General features: G+C 34.0%; 3 protein-coding genes across 3 annotated transcripts in view; all 3 read right to left on the reverse strand.

The window, feature by feature from the left end:
- The window catches only part of LOC144959397 (uncharacterized), a 39,475-nt gene extending 28,425 nt beyond the window's left edge, over positions 1–11,050 (reverse strand). The window contains exons 1-5 of the mRNA XM_078891976.1: positions 10,639–11,050; positions 10,175–10,402; positions 9,350–9,433; positions 5,539–5,844; positions 113–343 (exon numbers count right to left, since the gene is read on the reverse strand). Coding sequence (XP_078748102.1) covers positions 113–343; positions 5,539–5,844; positions 9,350–9,433; positions 10,175–10,402; positions 10,639–10,786 — 997 coding nt within the window. The 5' untranslated portion in view covers positions 10,787–11,050. The remainder of the gene's footprint in view (positions 1–112; positions 344–5,538; positions 5,845–9,349; positions 9,434–10,174; positions 10,403–10,638) is intronic.
- Positions 1–20,000, reverse strand: part of LOC144959398 (uncharacterized) — a gene marked incomplete in the record, with an annotated part of 122,076 nt that overhangs the window by 100,901 nt on the left and 1,175 nt on the right.
- LOC144959400 (uncharacterized) overlaps positions 17,282–20,000 on the reverse strand; it is a gene marked incomplete in the record, with an annotated part of 11,826 nt that continues 9,107 nt past the window's right edge. The window contains 3 exon segments of the mRNA XM_078891978.1: positions 17,282–17,366; positions 17,696–17,853; positions 19,357–19,665. Of these exon segments, the coding sequence (XP_078748104.1) occupies positions 17,696–17,853; positions 19,357–19,665 (467 nt within the window).

Raw genomic sequence — 20,000 nt, forward strand, 5'->3', positions numbered from 1 at the left:
AAAATGTTTACATCTTTTATTGACAAACATATTCTTTTCGAGTCAAGGGCTACTCACTATTTACATTAAACCACAACAGTAAACCTCCGTATTATCAAATAATTATAATTACCACTTGGACTTCTTGTGTAGAGAAAACTGGCAGTAGGATTTCCTTCCTTCATGACATCACCTGCCTTTCCATTAAGCCACTGTGCTCTGGTCCAAAACTTTGGAAATCCTGGATTGCTGATGGTGCAGTCGCATTCAATTGGGTTTTCCTCTCCGGCATGGACCCAAATTTTCTTTCCTGGAATTTGGTTGTGATAGATCGGGCACTCTGCGATAGATGCCGAGGGAAGTTCTGTGGGTGTAAAGTACAAAAATAACATGATTTTGGATGCATTAAATGCATTAAGACATTATGTTTTCTACTGTATTAAATTGTAAAGATATCCGTGTGCATTGTGATGTACATTTGTTATGCGGATCATGTAATCATAAGATCCAAATCTTTTCTATTAATGTGTATTATATTTATTCGAGCAATGTAGCCCACTATAGATTTTCCAATTTGTGGCACTTAAAGATTTATAGCTATTATTACTATTACTATCCAAAGTGTCATAAAGTTTTTGTTGTTGTCATTTTTGTCTTAGCAGACTAAACAAAAATACTGTAAATATTAAATAGCGATGTCTTAATTTACTCACCAAGTCTCAAAAGGATTTGTTTTGAGAAGGAAAGGTAATGAGTATCACAAAAGGTAAGTTTATCATTTTTAGCAGATCGCCTCAGTTGGAATTTGATGGCAATATAAATTAGATCGTTGATATTTAATTTATGATTAAAATCACAAGAAAGATTATTGTTTCTGTTTTATTTTCGATTTTGAGATAATTTTTACAATTGGACAAAAGTAACATTCCAGCCGTTTAAAAATTCACATCTGTTTTTGTCATCAAACTTTCCCCGAAAAAATACATTTTTAAGAGAGGGGCCACATTTAGCAATCTACCCTCTCAAGTATAAATAATACTTCAGCAAGATATAGTTTGAACATTGGCCTTTGATATGAATAGTTACAATTTATAAGATGGTTCTAATAAAAGTCTATTTGCCTTTGAAACACAGTCTATCCATATTCCATTAGTCTTTAGTGTCTAGTTCGTTGTGTTTCATTGACAAAGGGGAAATCAAAAACATTGAAATCAATATATCGGCCTTTTTCAAAAAACTGCCAAATTCCTGTCCTGTGCCGATGATTGGCTCTTTGATATATTTGATGCATATATTGTTAGCAAATACTTGCTTACACACTCACTACACATTACTAACTTGTATGAAACATATAAAACAAAAATCGAGAGAGATTCAGGATAGATATGACGTATTGTATTGACGGGGGTAGAGGAAAATACCCTGTCCTTTTTTTTTGCATGATGGTCAGAAGTCGAATTCTTAACAAAATGGAGTGTCTTGTTGTATACAACTATGAATGCAGCTGATGCAAATCGCGATCTTCTAACATCCTCATAAAAGTTTGTAACAATCAGACTTTAAAAAAAATTATTATATATTACTAAAGTTTGTCCCCAAGGTGGTCACTCATTCCTGTAACGGCAGTGAAAATTAACCAATTAAAATCCTCTAAACAATAGAAGTGCAACTAACAATGTTTTATCGCCGTAGATACCTCTTTTCCATCATGACCGAAACTACAAACACATGGTTTTTTCATCCAGTGTGATTTCCAGATCAAAACCGCTTCAAAAATGGTGAGTAATGTTCAACATTAGACCATGACCCTCATTCCTGTTACCAGGGCTTGTTATTTAAAGTAGAAATTGAATCAAAAATAGAAAGTATCAGTTTATAGCTTTTTTAAGGCTCTAAATAATAGTCATACTTTAATGTTGGAGTAAAGCATATTTTAGGGATAGTATGAATCGAAGCGAGATGAACTCATCCCTGTTACACTCATTCCTGTTACACCTTGTTTTGTAACAGGAATGAGGGATGTAACAGGAATGAGGAAAACATAACAGGAATGAGTAACAGGAATGAGGAATGTGAACTTTCATAAAATGAAACACACGTTTTATTGTAACTAAGTCCTTTGGAGCATAATGGCCCATAGAATCGGAGCTTATCCCTGTTTCTGTAGCATGAAACAGACATTTAACTTATGAATACGACATTGGTCTATAGCAAATTACATTCCCCAGCAGCACTGGTACCATAATATACACCTGGGTGAAGCAAAGTGAAGCAACCAGAATTAATTTCCTTGATTGAGGAAACCACTCCATGGTTGTGGAGATTTTCGAACCTGTTACCTCCAAGTCGGGAGTCCCTTTCGGTAACCACTCGGCCACGGCACCTCCACATGGTTACCATTAAAAACAATTTTTATTGTATACATATTCATTTCTTCCATTGCTGAAAGACTATTTTTAGTGCAAAGTTACATTGCCAATACCAACTGCCTAATGTCCAAACATAGTTTGTTGCCTGTTAGGCTCAGATACATTTTAGATGATTACTATGATTTTAACGTCCCGGTATCAATTGTACAAATGTGACATTGTATCACGTAATAGTCTTCTTTGTTTCTTGACTTTAATTTTTGTTACACCTTGTTTTGTAACAGGAATGAGGGTGGCGAAATGGAACTTGATATTATTGTTCATTTTCAAGGGTCATAGCTTTGTTGTAACGATTGTTTTATTTTGTTTTCTTCATAAAGGCCAAAAAAGCCATGACGTCAGCCGAGAGCAACGACTTTACCGTCAAAGACGAGATGGAGTTCCTATTCGACGTGCTGTTTGTCTTAAAAAAGAACAACACAAATACCAGAGCGACAAATCGAGTGGAAATAAAAAGTCCATAAAAGATAAGACACCAAGAGAACAACGCAAACAGAGAAAGAATTGGATAAAAAATTATCACACACACACACTACAAACCGGAAACAGCAAAATCTTGATCTGAGTTACACTCCATCCTCACACTCAAAATCTCCACTCCAGTATGTCTCTCGTCAGAGATATCAAGCTACTAAAAACAGGCTGTTCTCCTCTCTTTCTCATTCGAAAAAGAAATCCAAAAAGTACAATAAGCGCTTGGACAGGTCATTAAAAAAAAACACTTCCGTTGACACCCCGATCAAAAACTAGAAAACTTTTGAAAGATAGCAGAAAAAATAACAAGAAAGGTGGCAAAAATTCAGTGAAAAGAACATTACAATATCATTTTGCACTCCTGTAAGACATCAAACATTTGAGGAACAGAAGGCACATGTACAAATCCGTGAAACATTTGGCAGCTGGTATGACTCTCAAAAATATAAACTCTTGGAAAATTTCGGAAACGACGTCAAATGCCTCCAAAATGTCCAGGTCTTGTCAAACAAATAGTACGAGATTTTTTCCTGAAAGGTGACACTTCTAAATTAGCTCCAGGAAAGAGAAACACAATAAAGAAGACTATTATGTGATACAATCTCACATTTGTACAAGTGATACATCTCTTGAAACCCATATGTGTCATTTTCTTCATTCTACCGACTTAAGCCATTTTGGGTTGTTACACCAAGAAAAAGGGACAGAAACATGTGCATGTAAAAAATGTGAAAACACTAACATGCTTGCTTCAGCGCTTTGGAGAAAAGAAGTCAAGAATGTTCAAAAATGTTGTTGGTCACATCAATTAAATTTCATTCATTTCTACAAAGTGATTTGAGGTAACAGGTTTTCAAAGGTAATGATGGAGTCATGCCTGAAGTTGCACCGGTTGACTTAAACAGTGATTCAAGGGATGAACATGACCAAGATGACATAGACATTAAGGTGATGCCGACTGAAATCGATTACAATGGTTTTATCAAAAGATTGAATAAATGCAATTCATTTGATGAAGTGGTTGATGAATGTGAAAATCAAGCATTACGTGTTTGTGGAATAGTTGGGGCTAGCAGAAGTGTAATCAAAACTCGCATTGATATTGACAACAGGTTTACACATTTCATTCCAAATGATACACCTAGATTTTTTTGGGATGGGAAACGGTTATTTTCAGTCAAGCTGAGGGCTGATGGGGATTGCCTGCCTGCTTGTGGTGCAGTGTATGCATTTGGCAAAGACACACAAACAGACGAAATACGAATAATATTGATACAAGAGCTGGCTTTACGCAAGGACCATTATTTAATTTGTCAGATTCAAACCTTACTTCACTCAATGACAACATCCAGACAGTTGTTGATTTTTTGTCACAAACTTGGACCATTATATTCCAGATGTTCACATAAGTGATAGAGATACCCTGGAAGAGATGTTCAAACTGGACGTTATGTCATTAAGTAAACCAAAATCATACATGGGTATGTGGCAGCTTCTTGCTCTTTCTAGTGTTTTAAAAATGCCTCTTTTGTCTGTTTATCCAAACATTTCGAACTGCCACAAAAGAGATATCTTGAGTCAATTGATTCAACCTAGAGTTAAGTTAACAAACAATGTTGGTGCTCTTTTGTGGGTCTCTACTAACATAAGCCCCAAATCAATGTATTGGCGCCCTAACCATTTTGTTCCCCTTCTGAGTTTCAATCACTAAGCGTATTGAATTTATAATCTTTTCGAATAAATATGTTGTAATTACTCATTCCTGTAACAGAAAACTCATTCCTGTTACGTCCACTCATTCCTGTTACACAAACTCATTCCTGTTAAGAATGACTTTTTCATTTTTTTAAATGATAAATATAAATACTTGAAAGAAAATATTATTTGTGGTGGTTTAACACTTATATACCTAGACTATGGTAAACAATTTTTATTTTTATCATTTTCCTATAATTTTTTTGAGATGATGATTGCTCAAATAATATCCTTTGTTTAAAAAACTGATTTCTGAATGCCTTTTGTAAAACATTAAATGTCATTTTATTGTCAGAATTAGTATCAATGCTCTGTGTTTATTGTTTTTCAATGTTTTATTTCAATAATTGTCCAAAATGTGTTAACTTATGTAATGTGACATAATTTTATAAGCGTAACAGGAATGAGTCACATGTGGATGTTGATTCACAAATACTTGAATAAGTGACCACTGGAAACTCATTAAGCCCTGTTATTACAATTTTATGTCGCATACATATCACAGAAAGCATACACAAAATAATGAGTATGTTGGAAATACTTGACTTTTTAAAAATTTGAAGACTCGAATTTGGCGTTTTTTTGAAAACGGCCGATATGTGTTAATTATAGTAATGCTTCTATTCCGCTTATCATACACTTAACTTAACAAACATAATATAGACTTTCAATTGTGTGATCCTTTGTGTCAATAGCTACAATTGACTTGAACTGTGTGTTATTAACCATGCATTGCACATTAAAATTCCCATTTCTAAGACACATAACAAAGATAATATATACCTACAAATGTATAATCATCTGTGTCAATGGCTCCAATTTAGTTGATCTTCGTGTTATTTACCAATCATTCTACAGTAAAATTCCAATTTCTAAGACACATAACAACCATGATATATACCTTCAACTGTGTAATCCTCTGTGTCAGTGGTTCCAATTGACTTGATCTTCGTGTTATTTACCATGCATTCTGCTGTAAAATTCCCATTTCTAATACTGGCAGTTTGAAATACATAGTAGTCCCTGATGACACCTTGACCCACATCCATTCTGTAACTGTAATTGTAAAACGTGCCGCTTTCTTGTATCTTAAACTTGGTGTCCCAGTCAGGCCAAACTGTAGCTGAGTTGACCTCGCAATAAAACATGGCACGCTCCCTTGTTGTGTTGCCCTTGTCAAGTACTGTGGAAACACTGACTGGACCCCCTGTCAAGTAATGACATTTTAATTGAAAGCGGAATCTCAGAAAATAATAATAATCTAATTTGCATTTTAGTTCTCTCTATGCAATCCCCTTCTTCTTCTTCTTCTTCTTCTTCTTCTTCTTCTTCTTCTTCTTCTTCTTCTTCTTCTTCTTCTTCTTCTTCTTCTTCTTCTTCTTCTTCTTCTTCTTCTTCTTCTTCTTCTTCTTCTTCTTCTTGTTCTTGTTCTTCTTCTTCTTCTTCTTCTTCTTCTTCTTCTTCTTCTTCTTCTTCTTCTTCTTCTTCTTCTTCTTCTTCTTCTTCTTCTTCTTCTTCTTCTTCTTCTTCTTCTTCTTCTTCTTCTTCTTCTTCTTCTTCTTCTTCTTCTTCTTCTTCTTCTTCTTCTTCTTCTTCTTCTTCTTCTTCTTCTTCTTCTTCTTCTTCTTCTTCTTCTTCTTATTTTTATTATTATTATTATTATTATTATTATTATTATTATTATTATTATTATTATTATTATTATTATTATTATTATTATTATTATTATTATTATTATTATTATTATTATTATTATTATTATCAGTATTACTACTACTACCATTATTATTATTATTATTATTATTATTATTATTATTATTATTATTATTATTATTATTATTATTATTGTTATTATTATTATTATTATTATTATTATTATTATTATTATTATTATTATTATTATTATTATTATTATTATTATTATTATTATTATTATTATTATTATTATTATTATTATTAGTGTTATTCTATTATTTTTCTCCTCGCCCACTACCCTTATTTTGACACAAATTTGTAAACCCAGTTTCATATTTTGTGCCACTACCAGAGTCGTTTAAATCAATCGATGTATTTGAAAGACGAGTTTTCTGGCCGATTTTGAAAATACATGGTTTTCCAGGAGTACGACAGTAGACTAGCCAAAGTACACATAATTTGGAACAGGAATTCTAATATTTTTGAAGTTTCAGAAACAGAAATCAGTATCTCAATGATCATTTGTTTTCGCAATCTAGGCTTAGAATTAAATTCTTAAGATCAAATTCTACCTGACAAAATTCATTTTTAAGACGTAAAATTTTACGTTTTAATTACTTTGATAATTATTCTTAAAAACCCCACCTCAAATCTGTCCTAGGTTGGATATTTAATCTATTCATACATTAATCTTCATAAATGTGCTGGCACATTGTCGTCATGATAATTATTTCTTCTACATTGGCAGGATGGTTTATATCTCCAACAATTGGTTTTTAAAAATTTCAAGACGGATCATTAAAACTTTATTTCAGTGCTTGGGTATGACTTCCAAGGTATGGCTTCTATGATGTGGCATCTATTCTATGGCATCTATGATATGACATCTATGGTATCACATCTATGGTATGTTATCTATTGTTTGGGATCTGTAGTATGATATCTATGCTATGGCATCTATTGTATGGCATCTATGGCATGACATCTGTGGTAGGACAACTATGCTATGACATCAGTTGCATTTCATCTATAGCAGTACATCTATAGTATGACATCTGTCGTATGACATCTATTGTATGGCATCTATTGTATGACATCAATTATATGACATATATGATATGACATCCGTGTTATAAAATCTATGTTATGGCATCTATGGTGTGACATCTATGAATTGACATCTATTGTATGACATCAATGGTATGGTATCAATTGTATTACATTTCTGGCATGACATCTATGGCATGAGAACTATGGTATAACATATATCGTATATCATTTATTGTGTGGCATCTATAGTATGACATCTATGGTGGGTCATCTATTGTATGACATCAATGGTATGACATCTATGGCATGTCATCTATGGTATGACATCTATTGTATGACATCTCTGGTATGACATCTATGGCATTTCGTCTATGGAATGCCATCTATAGTATTACAACTATGTTATGACATCTACGGTATAATGTCTATAGTATGACATATATGGTATGACATCTCTCGCATGACATCAACGGCTTGAAACCTATGGTGTGACATCTATAGTATGACATCTGATATAGCGAATCTTTGACTGAGAAAACCAGATTTCTGTATATTGATTCAAATGATTAACATTCATAAAACTGAAAGGATCCATCACTCGAGCATTTAGAGCATTTATATAGAGCAATATCCTTTAAACGCACTCAAAGCGCTTTACAAAGGGTACCTATCCAATAGCAACACGTAACATTGAGAACGAGACATGGCGCTTGTTAGGCGATATTACAATTTTTTCGGACAAAGACAACGCTTTTAACCACCAGGTACTCATTTTGATACAAATATGGTACGAAAAGTGCTCGACATGTAGTAATGGAGCGAACTATTATTGTTAAAAATATTTACCACAATGTTTGAGACAGTCTACATTAATGTTTCAGGTTTAATTTGCCATCGTCAGGACACGTACCGTACATCTCACATTTCGTGGCTTTTTTTTATTTGTCGGCTGTTATCAGAAGTTGTTTTTCTTTGTTTATTTTCTTCACATCGTTAGTCAGTTGGTTTTGGAAGTTGTTATTTTTGTTTTTGAACTGACATTTTGAATGAGATCTGAAAGTCCGTCTTCTAATTTTTTTAATTCACGTATTGGAGGCGGTGAATTTGTAGAGTTGAAGCCCTACGTTTTCTTGTGGGTGGGTTCTAAATGTAATATATATATATATATATATATATATATATATATATATATATATATATGTATATATATATATATATATATATATATATATATATATATATTTATATATATATACATATACCCTCGAGAGTACGTAATCCAAAAACAGTGTTGTTATATATATATATATATATATATATATATATATATATATATATATATATATATATATATATAACAGGGATATCCTTGGAGTACCAAATACCTATGATGTAAATTCGTTTTGTTTTTAAGGGAGTTCAACGCAAATAGCTATGTAAAATGCTCGTGAGGTAGAGACAAAATTTGTTATTAAACGAAATAATTTAAAAGCTAATTAAGGGATCTCCCCATCAGCGACCTATTCATTGCTTTTAACCTAACAGGATTTTTTTGGGTATAATTGTAGAATCTCTGATTATCACTAATCATATCTTGAATTACTGTATCACATATATAATTTGTCATGCTTAGACGTCTTGCTTATATACTTTATACTCCAAAATACATTTGTAATCTACGAACTAAATCGCATTGATTTTTGTATAATGGACGTTTGCCCTTGTTACTTTTGCATCAAAATGGTTGAAAAGAATAACTAATTACTGTAACATATTAAAAAATCTAGTAAACACAAAATCGTTAAAAATGACTTTCATGAAAACATCCATTGACTGGATTTATGGAACTAAAATACAGTAAAATAGCTCACTGTGAAAGAGAAGAATTGTTAAAAGACAACAAACGCAAATTTCAAGATCTACAGTAATGGTAATAACAGCAAGACATTATCTAGAAAATTACTTACATGCATAGTTGACCTCAAAATTGGTAGAGTTCTCCGATGAACCAGCTGAGTTTATTGCCCGGCATATAAATGATTTCTTTTTCTCTGCAATTTCAAATGCTAAAAATTATATTATATATAAACTAATCATCGTTGTGGTTGTGATAACGATGATTATACAGATTGCTCATAATTTTGCGGTAACATCTCGTGTTGAACTTTGCACCAAATATAAGAGGCCCCGAATTGTACTATACAACTTCTAAATATATGACAATAGGAATATATTGTGTTATGTGTGTTTATTTGCCTCATTTGATATTGTGCAACACATTTGAAAAAGAAGGATTGAAGTATAAGTATTAGTAATAGCTACTGGGTTAAATATATTATGTGGGATTAAGGTGATTAATTAATAATTTATTGATTTGCACCCAGATGGTGAATGAAACCAAGATAGGTTACTTGACAATTTCCGAATTCGATTTTGCTATCAAAACGAAACACATTGTTTTTTTTACCTGTATATTCTTAATTCTGATATTTTATTTAAATTCAGCGAGAGGGTGAGTGTTGTTTTTGTTAAGAAGACGTACGTCTAAGTAGCAATTGAATTATTCGACCACCAAAATCAGCGCTCAATATGATTGCACTATGATTAATACTTTGAAAGAAGATAAATGATTATCAAACAAACCTTGCACACACACACACATACACACACACACACACACGCGCGCGCGCACACACACAAATAGAGAGAGAGAGAGAGAGAGAGAGACAGAGAGAGAGAGAGAGAGAGAGAGAGAGAGATAGCTATAGGTAATACAAGAAAAAAACCCAAACCTCTTGAAGCATTTGTGAAGTTTAGTCTAGCATCGAATTTATCTTCTTTGAGCACATTTCCCGTCGAGTTGTCGACCCATTGAGCTCTCGACCAGTACGTGGGAAATCCTTTGTTCTTTAATACACAACTACAGTTAAATGGGTCATTCGTCCCTCCAGGCTCAATCCATCTGTCGTTCCCTGCGTTCAGGTAGATTGAGCAATTGTCGATCATTGATGTTGGCAGTTCTAAAACGGGAAAAGGGGTTAAACGTTATGAATATTATGAAAACGGTATCAAAAGCATTAATGATTGAAGTAATAATGATTATATTACTATCATTACCCAACTACATTTTCGGATGTGTTTATTTAGAAATCAAACTTAACCTTAATTTTTTAATTTATTCCGACACAGTAGCAAATGGATAGTGTGGGTCATCAATTTAAATTATATTTGAGTTTATTAACCAAATACCAATTACCTCCAACTGTGTAATCCTCTATATCAATGGCTCCAATTGACTTGATCTCCGTGTTATTTACCATGCATTCTGCTGTAAAATTCCCATTTCTAATACTGGCAGTTTGAAATACATAGTAGTCCCTGATGACACCTCCCCCCCCCCACATCCATTCTGTAACTGTAATTGTAAACCGTGCCGCTTTCTTGTATCTTAAACTTGGTGTCCCAGTCAGGACTAACTGTGGATGAGTTGACCTCGCAGTAAAACATGGCACGTTCCCTTGTTGTGTTGCCCTGGTCAAGTACTGTGGAAACACTGACTGGACCAACTATTAAAGAACAAAAATTCAAGAATAAATAGAATGTCACAAAAGAAGAATTATCTAAATTGTTTTAAAATCTCATCAGTAATGAAGTTGTTTGTATTCACAAAACGTATTGAACAATGAAACTCGTCTTTGCACAACGCACCGCGTTAATTGTTGTCGGCGTTACTCAGAGATGTAAGGATGACATACAAGTGTAACAATATGAAAGCAGCCGACATCCATCTAGAATCACGATTAAGCACGCGTTGCCCTGCTTTTTGGTTTGAGAAGAAATTACGAATGGACATTATTTAAATTATGTTTTACATTCGTGTAATGTCAATGATATTATAATTCAATATTTCTTATAGGAATCTTAATGTATCTACGAATTTGCTTAACTTAGTTCTGCTAGTGCCATTTGTAAAGAGAACGCGAATTATAATGGTGTGTGTGTGGGGGGGGGGAATTTGTGTGTGTGTGTGTGTGTGAGAGAGAGAGAGAGAGAGAGAGTTGTGTAATATTCAGGCAAATGATAACAATGGAAAACGCCCAAATGCTTTTTTCTTTTAATCTCTATTCATGGTGAAACATAATGGGAAACGAAAGCTGTCATTTATTTTCATCCTAAAAATTCTAGATACTTGTGATTAAAATAAAAAATTAAAAGTCTGAGGTGTTGCTGTAAAGAAAGATGTCAGCATATCTCTCCAATTATAACGCTGACCGAACAACATTTATGAAAGACTCTGTGCGTTACGGTATTATTTTTGTCAAGATAACACAAAGTAACAACTGATAACAACAAATAACAACTGATAACAACAAATAATAACTGATAGCAACAAGTACAATAAAAATAAAAGAGAAAGTTAGTGAAAGACCATCAAGTGTGACAAAAAAAAATTCAAAGACAGAGCAGCAGTCATCAGACGATGTTTTTGTCTGAATACAACATACACATCACTGGCTTGCTTCATTATGTCCATATAATAATTCGTTTATCATATATCGTCATTAAATTTATTAACAGAAAAGAGACGCAACCGGCCACCACAAAATAATATCATACTTCCCCTAGTTATGCACGTACAGTTGCGGCCTAACCGACCACATAAATATTGGTTTTTGAGGCCAACATCTAAGTGATTTTGTGTTATCAGTTGTTATTTGGTGTTAGTTAATTGTTGTTATCAGTTGTTTTGTGTTGGTATCAGTTGTTACTTGTTGTTATGTCGACTAAGATAAATACCCATGCATTGTATATTATAATAAGCAGATGTAAAGCCCATGAACAAAAGTTGCCGATCGATTTAACAATTGCATTTAAAAGAAAATGTCATTAATTATGTTCAGCTCCATTCAGGACTTTTAGAAAAATGTCTATTCGTAAGATATATTCAGGCATATTAAACTTAGAGAACAGCTTAAGAACATGTTGTTTGCCGTTAACTATTAGGTAAATGTGGCAGTTCAAAACGAATTGAAGAACTTCTTGCAAGCAAACTGTAATATAGGGCCAAATTTGAATGAATTATAATCTGAGCATGTTGCATCTAAAACAAAAGAAGTTGTCTGATATTGTCCAAGGCAATCGTTTACATATAATTCACTGTGTAGAGTGTGAGTAGAAAAGTGCCAGAAGACAATAGAGAATAAAATTTTTTTTTCGCGGCGGTGGTGGGGTTTGAACCTGCGACCTTATTGGTACGACAACTCCGCCTGGCAGGTGAGAGCGTGGCTCTACCGTATGAGCTATCCACGAACACAATAAAATATTCGTTTCAAACCCAAAGTCATTTCTAGATCCCTCTCTCACCCACTTCTTGAGATCGCCGATTCGTTCACCACCATCGCGAAGTAATTTTGACCAGCAGTTAAGCTTAATAGCCAATATTCTCATCACAAACATATAACATAGAAACGATTGAGACATTGAGTATGCTCCGGTGTATGGGGTGAATTTTTAATTCAGAAAAGTGAGTGGAGCAGGCACTTATGTTGGTAACAACAAGATATGAAGTGAGTAGAAAAGTGCCAGAAGACAATAGAGAATAAAATTTTTTTCCGCGGCGGTGGTGGGGTTTGAACCTGCGACCTTATTGGTACGACAACTCCGCCTGGCAGGTGAGAGCGTGGCTCTACCGTATGAGCTATCCACGAACACAATAAAATATTCGTTTCAAACCCAAAGTCATTTCTAGATCCCTCTCTCACCCACTTCTTGAGATCGCCGATTCGTTCACCACCATCGCGAAGTAATTTTGACCAGCAGTTAAGCTTAATAGCCAATATTCTCATCACAAACATATAACATAGAAACGATTGAGACATTGAGTATGCTCCGGTGTATGGGGTGAATTTTTAATTCAGAAAAGTGAGTGGAGCAGGCACTTATGTTGGTAACAACAAGATATGAAGTGAGTAGAAAAGTGCCAGAAGACAATAGAGAATAAAATTTTTTTTCCGCGGCGGTGGTGGGGTTTGAACCTGCGACCTTATTGGTACGACAACTCCGCCTGGCAGGTGAGAGCGTGGCTCTACCGTATGAGCTATCCACGAACACAATAAAATATTCGTTTCAAACCCAAAGTCATTTCTAGATCCCTCTCTCACCCACTTCTTGAGATCGCCGATTCGTTCACCACCATCGCGAAGTAATTTTGACCAGCAGTTAAGCTTAATAGCCAATATTCTCATCACAAACATATAACATAGAAACGATTGAGACATTGAGTATGCTCCGGTGTATGGGGTGAATTTTTAATTCAGAAAAGTGAGTGGAGCAGGCACTTATGTTGGTAACAACAAGATATGAAGTGAGTAGAAAAGTGCCAGAAGACAATAGAGAAAAAAAATTTATTCTCTATTGTCTTCTGGCACTTTTCTACTCACTTCATATCTTGTTGTTACCAACATAAGTGCCTGCTCCACTCACTTTTCTGAATTAAAAATTCACCCCATACACCGGAGCATACTCAATGTCTCAATCGTTTCTATGTTATATGTTTGTGATGAGAATATTGACTATTAAGCTTAACTGCTGGTCAAAATTACTTCGCGATGGTGGTGAACGAATCGGCGATCTCAAGAAGTGGGTGAGAGAGGGATCTAGAAATGACTTTGGGTTTGAAACGAATATTTTATTGTGTTCGTGGATAGCTCATACGGTAGAGCCACGCTCTCACCTGCCAGGCGGAGTTGTCGTACCAATAAGGTCGCAGGTTCAAACCCCACCACCGCCGCGAAAAAATTTTTTATTCTCTATTGTCTTCTGGCACTTTTCTACTCACTTCATATCTTGTGTGTAGAGTGTGTCACTTTGGATGTGTTAAACAGCAGAATGGCACGTACATTTCCGTTACGTTTAAGGGCCAGGATCACCAGGAGAAATTGAAAAAAGGCGAATGACGAATTCCAGAATAATCGTATTTTTATTTAATGGAGAATTTATTTAATTTTCTGATACTTTTGAATTAAAAAAATCCATCCAGTAGTCTTTTAGTTATTCAATATTTTTTCACACCTAGTCTAGGGTTTACAAAGCGAAAAAAATTTTAAAATTTTGACTTTCGTTTTGAGATTAGGATTAATTGTTCGCAATTATAAAAATACAACGAGCTGTCATCTTCACGTAAGTTTTATTTTTGTCCTTTATAAACAAAGAGAGAAATTCAAAGCGTCCTTTTTAAATAGCTTTCTTCAAGAATACTGTGTTTTGAAGTAAGTTTCTGATCAAAAATCTTCTCATAATGAAATCCAAAAAAAAAATCTAAAGGCGATTTTAGTGTAAATCGTTTTCGCAGTGGTGTCAGACCAAGGAAAGGCAAATGTCATGGTAATCGGTTTACAAATAATAAGGAAAAAGGTGCTGTTAGTGTTAGTGGTGATAGTAGTGTAGTTGATTAGAGTGATGGAGTTGTTTTGGAATGTACTAATGAGGGTTATTTAGTCAATCAAGTGTGTTAAGAAAAACAGACTGCCAATTCCAATTCTCGAAGTAAAGTAAAATCGTGCAATGTGTATGATGTGATGGATGAGTTATCAGAATCAGATTCTGGTGGTAACGACATGTTATATCAAGTTGAAGAGGAACATGAAAATGAGAGTGGGTTTAGAATTATTGATCTAAGCATTTTAAGGGGGGGGGGGGACGACACTAAAGGGTCATTTTTTTATTTCATGAAATATCCTAAACTTCTATGCACAGTCACAATGCATATGTTTGGGAAAGATGATTGCATATATTTTTTTTCGAAAAAAGTTGCCCGTTGCTATGGAGACGACGCCATATTGAAAAATAAACAACACATCTTAAAAAGTCAAAGGCTTTTTTGTTTATCAACCCATTGCCATAACATTTTGGCCAGAGGTAGATAAAAGGAAAATAAGGAGGCTCTATAGCCCGATTTTTAATTTTTTAAATTAAAAACTTTAAAAATTAAGTTCAAATTTATTACTCGATTATTCCCCTTGAAATAAGTTACATAATTTAAAATTACTCATAAGAATTTTTTTTTTAAACCCGCTCCTAGAGGACCTGCGTATTTGTATGACAATAATTTGTAGAAAGTTTGAAGAAGATTGGTTGAAATCTGAGGAAGGTGATAGTTTTTTAGTGACGAAAATTGCAGTTGTGAGAAAAATGCATTTAAAAGTCAAAGTAAACGACTTTAGGGAAGAACAAAGTGATTGCTTGTTGAAGATAAAGGAGAGATTTTACTTTTCATTGATATGTTTTTGCCTTTACTTAGTTATAAAGACTATTTGATATTCTTTCATGAAATCAGTCCACTGAAACTAAAAATGGGCAGGATGTAACCATACTATAGGTCACAAAATACGTTATTTTGAGTCGAAAAAAACTGAAGATGAAGTTCTCATGCAATTTTTTATGCAGACAAATGGTCAAATGACAACATCCCACCAAAATCTAATTTTAGTAAACTGGGTCAAAATTCATCATTTTTAATGTCGTTCAGCCCCCCCCCCCTTAAGTGCCTCTTGAAATTAAATGTACTTAAAAAATAAAAATTTTCTCTCCTTCTATTTCAGAATGATAAATATGAGACACACATTAATTTGTGTAGTGTGATTGCATGAAAGAAAATCGTCAAAGATAGTCCAACAAGCTTCCACAGCTCAGTTTGGAGATCATTAAAAAGAAAATCGAGTTGTTAAAAATAGCATAGCTCCTTAACATTTTCTGCAAAAATAGAAAACAAAAGTTTTCATAGTCATTGCTGGTAAAGGACGACATGAAAGAACTGGACTTGTAGAAAGATGGTGCTATGCACCGAGATGCATGGAGGTATGGCATTCATTATGGCAACCTGCAACATGTGGGATAAGCTGAAAAGAAGAAGAAGATTAATCTGTAACAAAATTGACCGTACAGTCAAACCAATAAAGTTTTAATATTTCTCATCCGTGAAGTAAATCTACTCTACCTTAATAATATTCTGGGATTTAATCATTTTTCATTATCTAAATCTTTTTTCCCTTACGCCAAGACATCATAAGAAATCGTCCCCAAGGCATTCCACGAAGGAACATAGATAATTTATCAAACAAGATGTCATGATGGAAACAGGAATTACCCGTGTTGTCCACGTGAGTGTATTGGGTGTTAATATACATGCACAAGGAAATAGACGAAAGTGTCTGGAACTTTTCGAGCTCAAAACGGTTCTTCATTCAACAACAACATCAAAATATTAAGAAAACTATACATTACTGACAACCCGACAGAGAAATATTAATAATACATTAATGTTTTATTGGGTTTATTGTTGTTGCTGTTGTTACTGTGTAGGCTGAAGAAGGTTTTATGCCCGAAAAGCTCCGTGTTTGGAATTCTGTTCTGTTTTGAAACTTTTATATTCATTTTTCTTGTTTATTGCTTTTTACAGTTCACAGCTTCTAGCAGCTTAGTTTATGGTACCTGATTTTTCCCTTCTTTATCTTTTTTTTTGTGCAAGGGGGGGGGGTGGCACGTAATATTATGCGTTGTTTTAAATTCCACTCAATTTGGAATTCCTTGGTTACATATCGAATGCCTTTTTGTTTACTTTACAAGATATTTTTGTCAAAAGAGAGGACTTACACAAAATCTCTGTCGTCAATCTGGAATTTAGTCATGTTTTTATGTCTTTATTGGTTCTTTTTTGGGTTGTTGTTGTTTTGGCTTAAGAATGGTTTTGAGCCAGGGACGTTTCGGTATTTTGTTCCTTTTTTAAAGTTGTTATAGAAATTTTTCTTGTTTATTACTATATACAGTCAGCAGCTTCTAGAGGCTCAGTATCACTTTGGCAAAGAACAGTTTTTTGGAAAAGATTAATATTGATTTACTTACAGGCAAACTGTGGTTGAAAGGATACATCTGGAGACACGCCAAAGGTAGAATTTGCTCGACAGGAAAAGTTTTTGCCATCTTGAGCTGAGTAGAAAAAAAAGATAATGTATTGTAAGAGTGTGTATTTTAAAAATATATATTATCATCATCATCATCATCATCATCATCATCATCATCATCATCATCATCATCATCATCATCATCATCATCATCATTATTATTATTATTAATATTATTATTATCATAATCATCATCATCATCATCCTCATCTTAATCTTCATCATCCTATCATTATCTTAACGTGTGCAGAGAAAATATAAGTATGGTTTTTGGCTAAGAAATGCCAATATAAAAAGAACCTCAATTTCAAACCAATTACTAGTATCGTATGAATCAAAAATGTTGAACATTACCTATGTCCACATTGAGGGTTGCAGGATTGCCCCCTTCAGTAATGGCGTTACCTTGCTCGTCAAACCAACGGGGTAACCAGGTTCCTTCAAAGAACAATTACATGCACCAGATTTTGAAGTGAATAAGCTCGAACAGTTGATGGCAACAGTTGAATTTCCTGAAAAGTATCAAAGCGACAAATTAGTATGATTGCATTTGTGTCATATAAATAAATTGAACTGTTTTATAATTGACGTTTCTCTTTTTATTTTCAAATCTGGATTACCGTAATTATCTCTAGTTTGGTCTCTGGGGAAAAAAGCAGAGGCGCTGCAGACGGTCCAACATAATGTTGCTAGAATGGTTTGTCTTTTGATAGCAGAGGTTTGTCTCTGCTACATCTCTCCTTCAAATATTACACTGACTGCCTGTTGAGAAGTAGGTCAAATTCAAAGAATTTGTCATAGTTTATCTTTGCTTGGGTAACGCTGCCCCTCCCTACCTTACAGAACTCCTAAACACATAATAATCCACAATCCGATCTTTACGTTCCTCCAATGACACCACTAATTTGGCTATCACACCTATTCATACAAGAGTGGGAAAATATATTTTTCACATTTTGTTTTGTCTGTATGGAACACCATTCCATAATTCAAACCATTGTTTGTGTGCAACGAATCCTTGATAACATTTCTTGTTTGATGTCATGTATTTTCTTTGATATTGTTTTGTGTTGCTGTAAAGATCCAAGTGTCTCATGATTGAGGATACCGTGCGCTCTTTAAGATTATTATAATAATAATAATAATAATAATAATAATTATTATTATTATTATTATTATTATTATTATTATTATTATTATTATTATTATTATTATTATTATTATTATAATTATTATTATAATTATTATTATTATTATTATTATTATTATTATTATTATTATTATTATTATTATTATTATTATTATTATTATTATTATTATTATTATTATTATTATTATTATTATTATTATTATTATTATCAGTGTAAGATAAGGTCTATTATATACTATGTTTCTGCTTTTCGAGATAAATTCCATTTTATACGATTTATTCTGTTTTTCCCCTTAATTGGACAAAGGAGCTTATTGCATTTTATTTGTAGTGCTTCAGAACCATAAGGTTCATGGAGACGGAGTTAATCCCAGTTTCGATAGCATGAAACGGAGAATAGCAATTACTTGCAATACTTCGGATAGGACGCAAGCCTATTGGAAAGTACTTTGCGCCAGATCTAACAGACCCAGCTGCCCATTCATTGCTAGGTGGATAATGGGGGGGTCAGAAAAAATATTGACTGCACCTGGGATCGATCTCGGTCCATTTGCGTGTGAAAAGAGCGCTTTACCAACTGAGCTATCCGGACCCCCGGCATTTTATTTGATTTGAAAAATATTACTGCCTAAATTATTCTATTAAAATGATCGTCAAATTAAACAAGAGCTTTTAAATATGGAACAGACTTCGAAGACAGGGCTGTAAAAGGTGTGGACATTTTAGTGGAATTATTTTTTTCTTTATGATCTTGGTAGTGATAGCGATGATGATGATGATGATGATGATGATGATGATGATGATGATGATGATGATGATGATGATGATGATGATGATGATGATGATGAGAACAACGACGACATACCATGTATATAGAATCTCAATGGAGCAGATTTCACAACGAGTGATTTTATTTTTGGATGTGAAGTTTCACAGTAGCCCTCTGCTAGTCCAACCGCCTGCGGTGTATACTGCCATGTATGTGGAAATGTATTATTAGGAGACAGCCCAAGTCTTGAAGGTTTGATTATGTGCACGGTAAAAAAATTGTCACTGTCTGGCGGGTTTCTTGTTGAAAAGTCGGCCGCACACTGAATCAGTATATCAGTCGCCATTTCTAGTACTGTCTCAGGTGTAACCCCCTTCAATGTAGCATTCACAAGAGTTGGGCCATCTAGAGATAAAATGAATGGCAACATAATTTTTAAAAAGTGAACAAGATATTTTGCCATGCAGTGCGACTTTGTGATATTTTTGTATGACACTCGCTTTCGGATCGGATGATCCTGAGCTCGAGCCTCACTCGTCGCGTAGTTGAGTCCTTGATATAGGCTCTTTACTCACATTCTCTCACTGTACTCAGGTGTAAAATGAGTACCTGGTAGTCAACAGCGTCGAATCTGTCGAAAAATAAATGTAATATCGCCGAACAGGCGTCATGTCTCCTTCTACATATTTCGTGTTGTTGTTGGTCAGGGAACCTTTGTAAAGCTCTTTCAGATCGTTAGT

Source organism: Berghia stephanieae, chromosome 14, assembly GCF_034508935.2.
Source record: "Berghia stephanieae isolate SIO BIC M18660-M18661 chromosome 14, UCSD_Bste_1.3, whole genome shotgun sequence".
Classification (NCBI taxonomy): domain Eukaryota; kingdom Metazoa; phylum Mollusca; class Gastropoda; order Nudibranchia; family Aeolidiidae; genus Berghia; species Berghia stephanieae.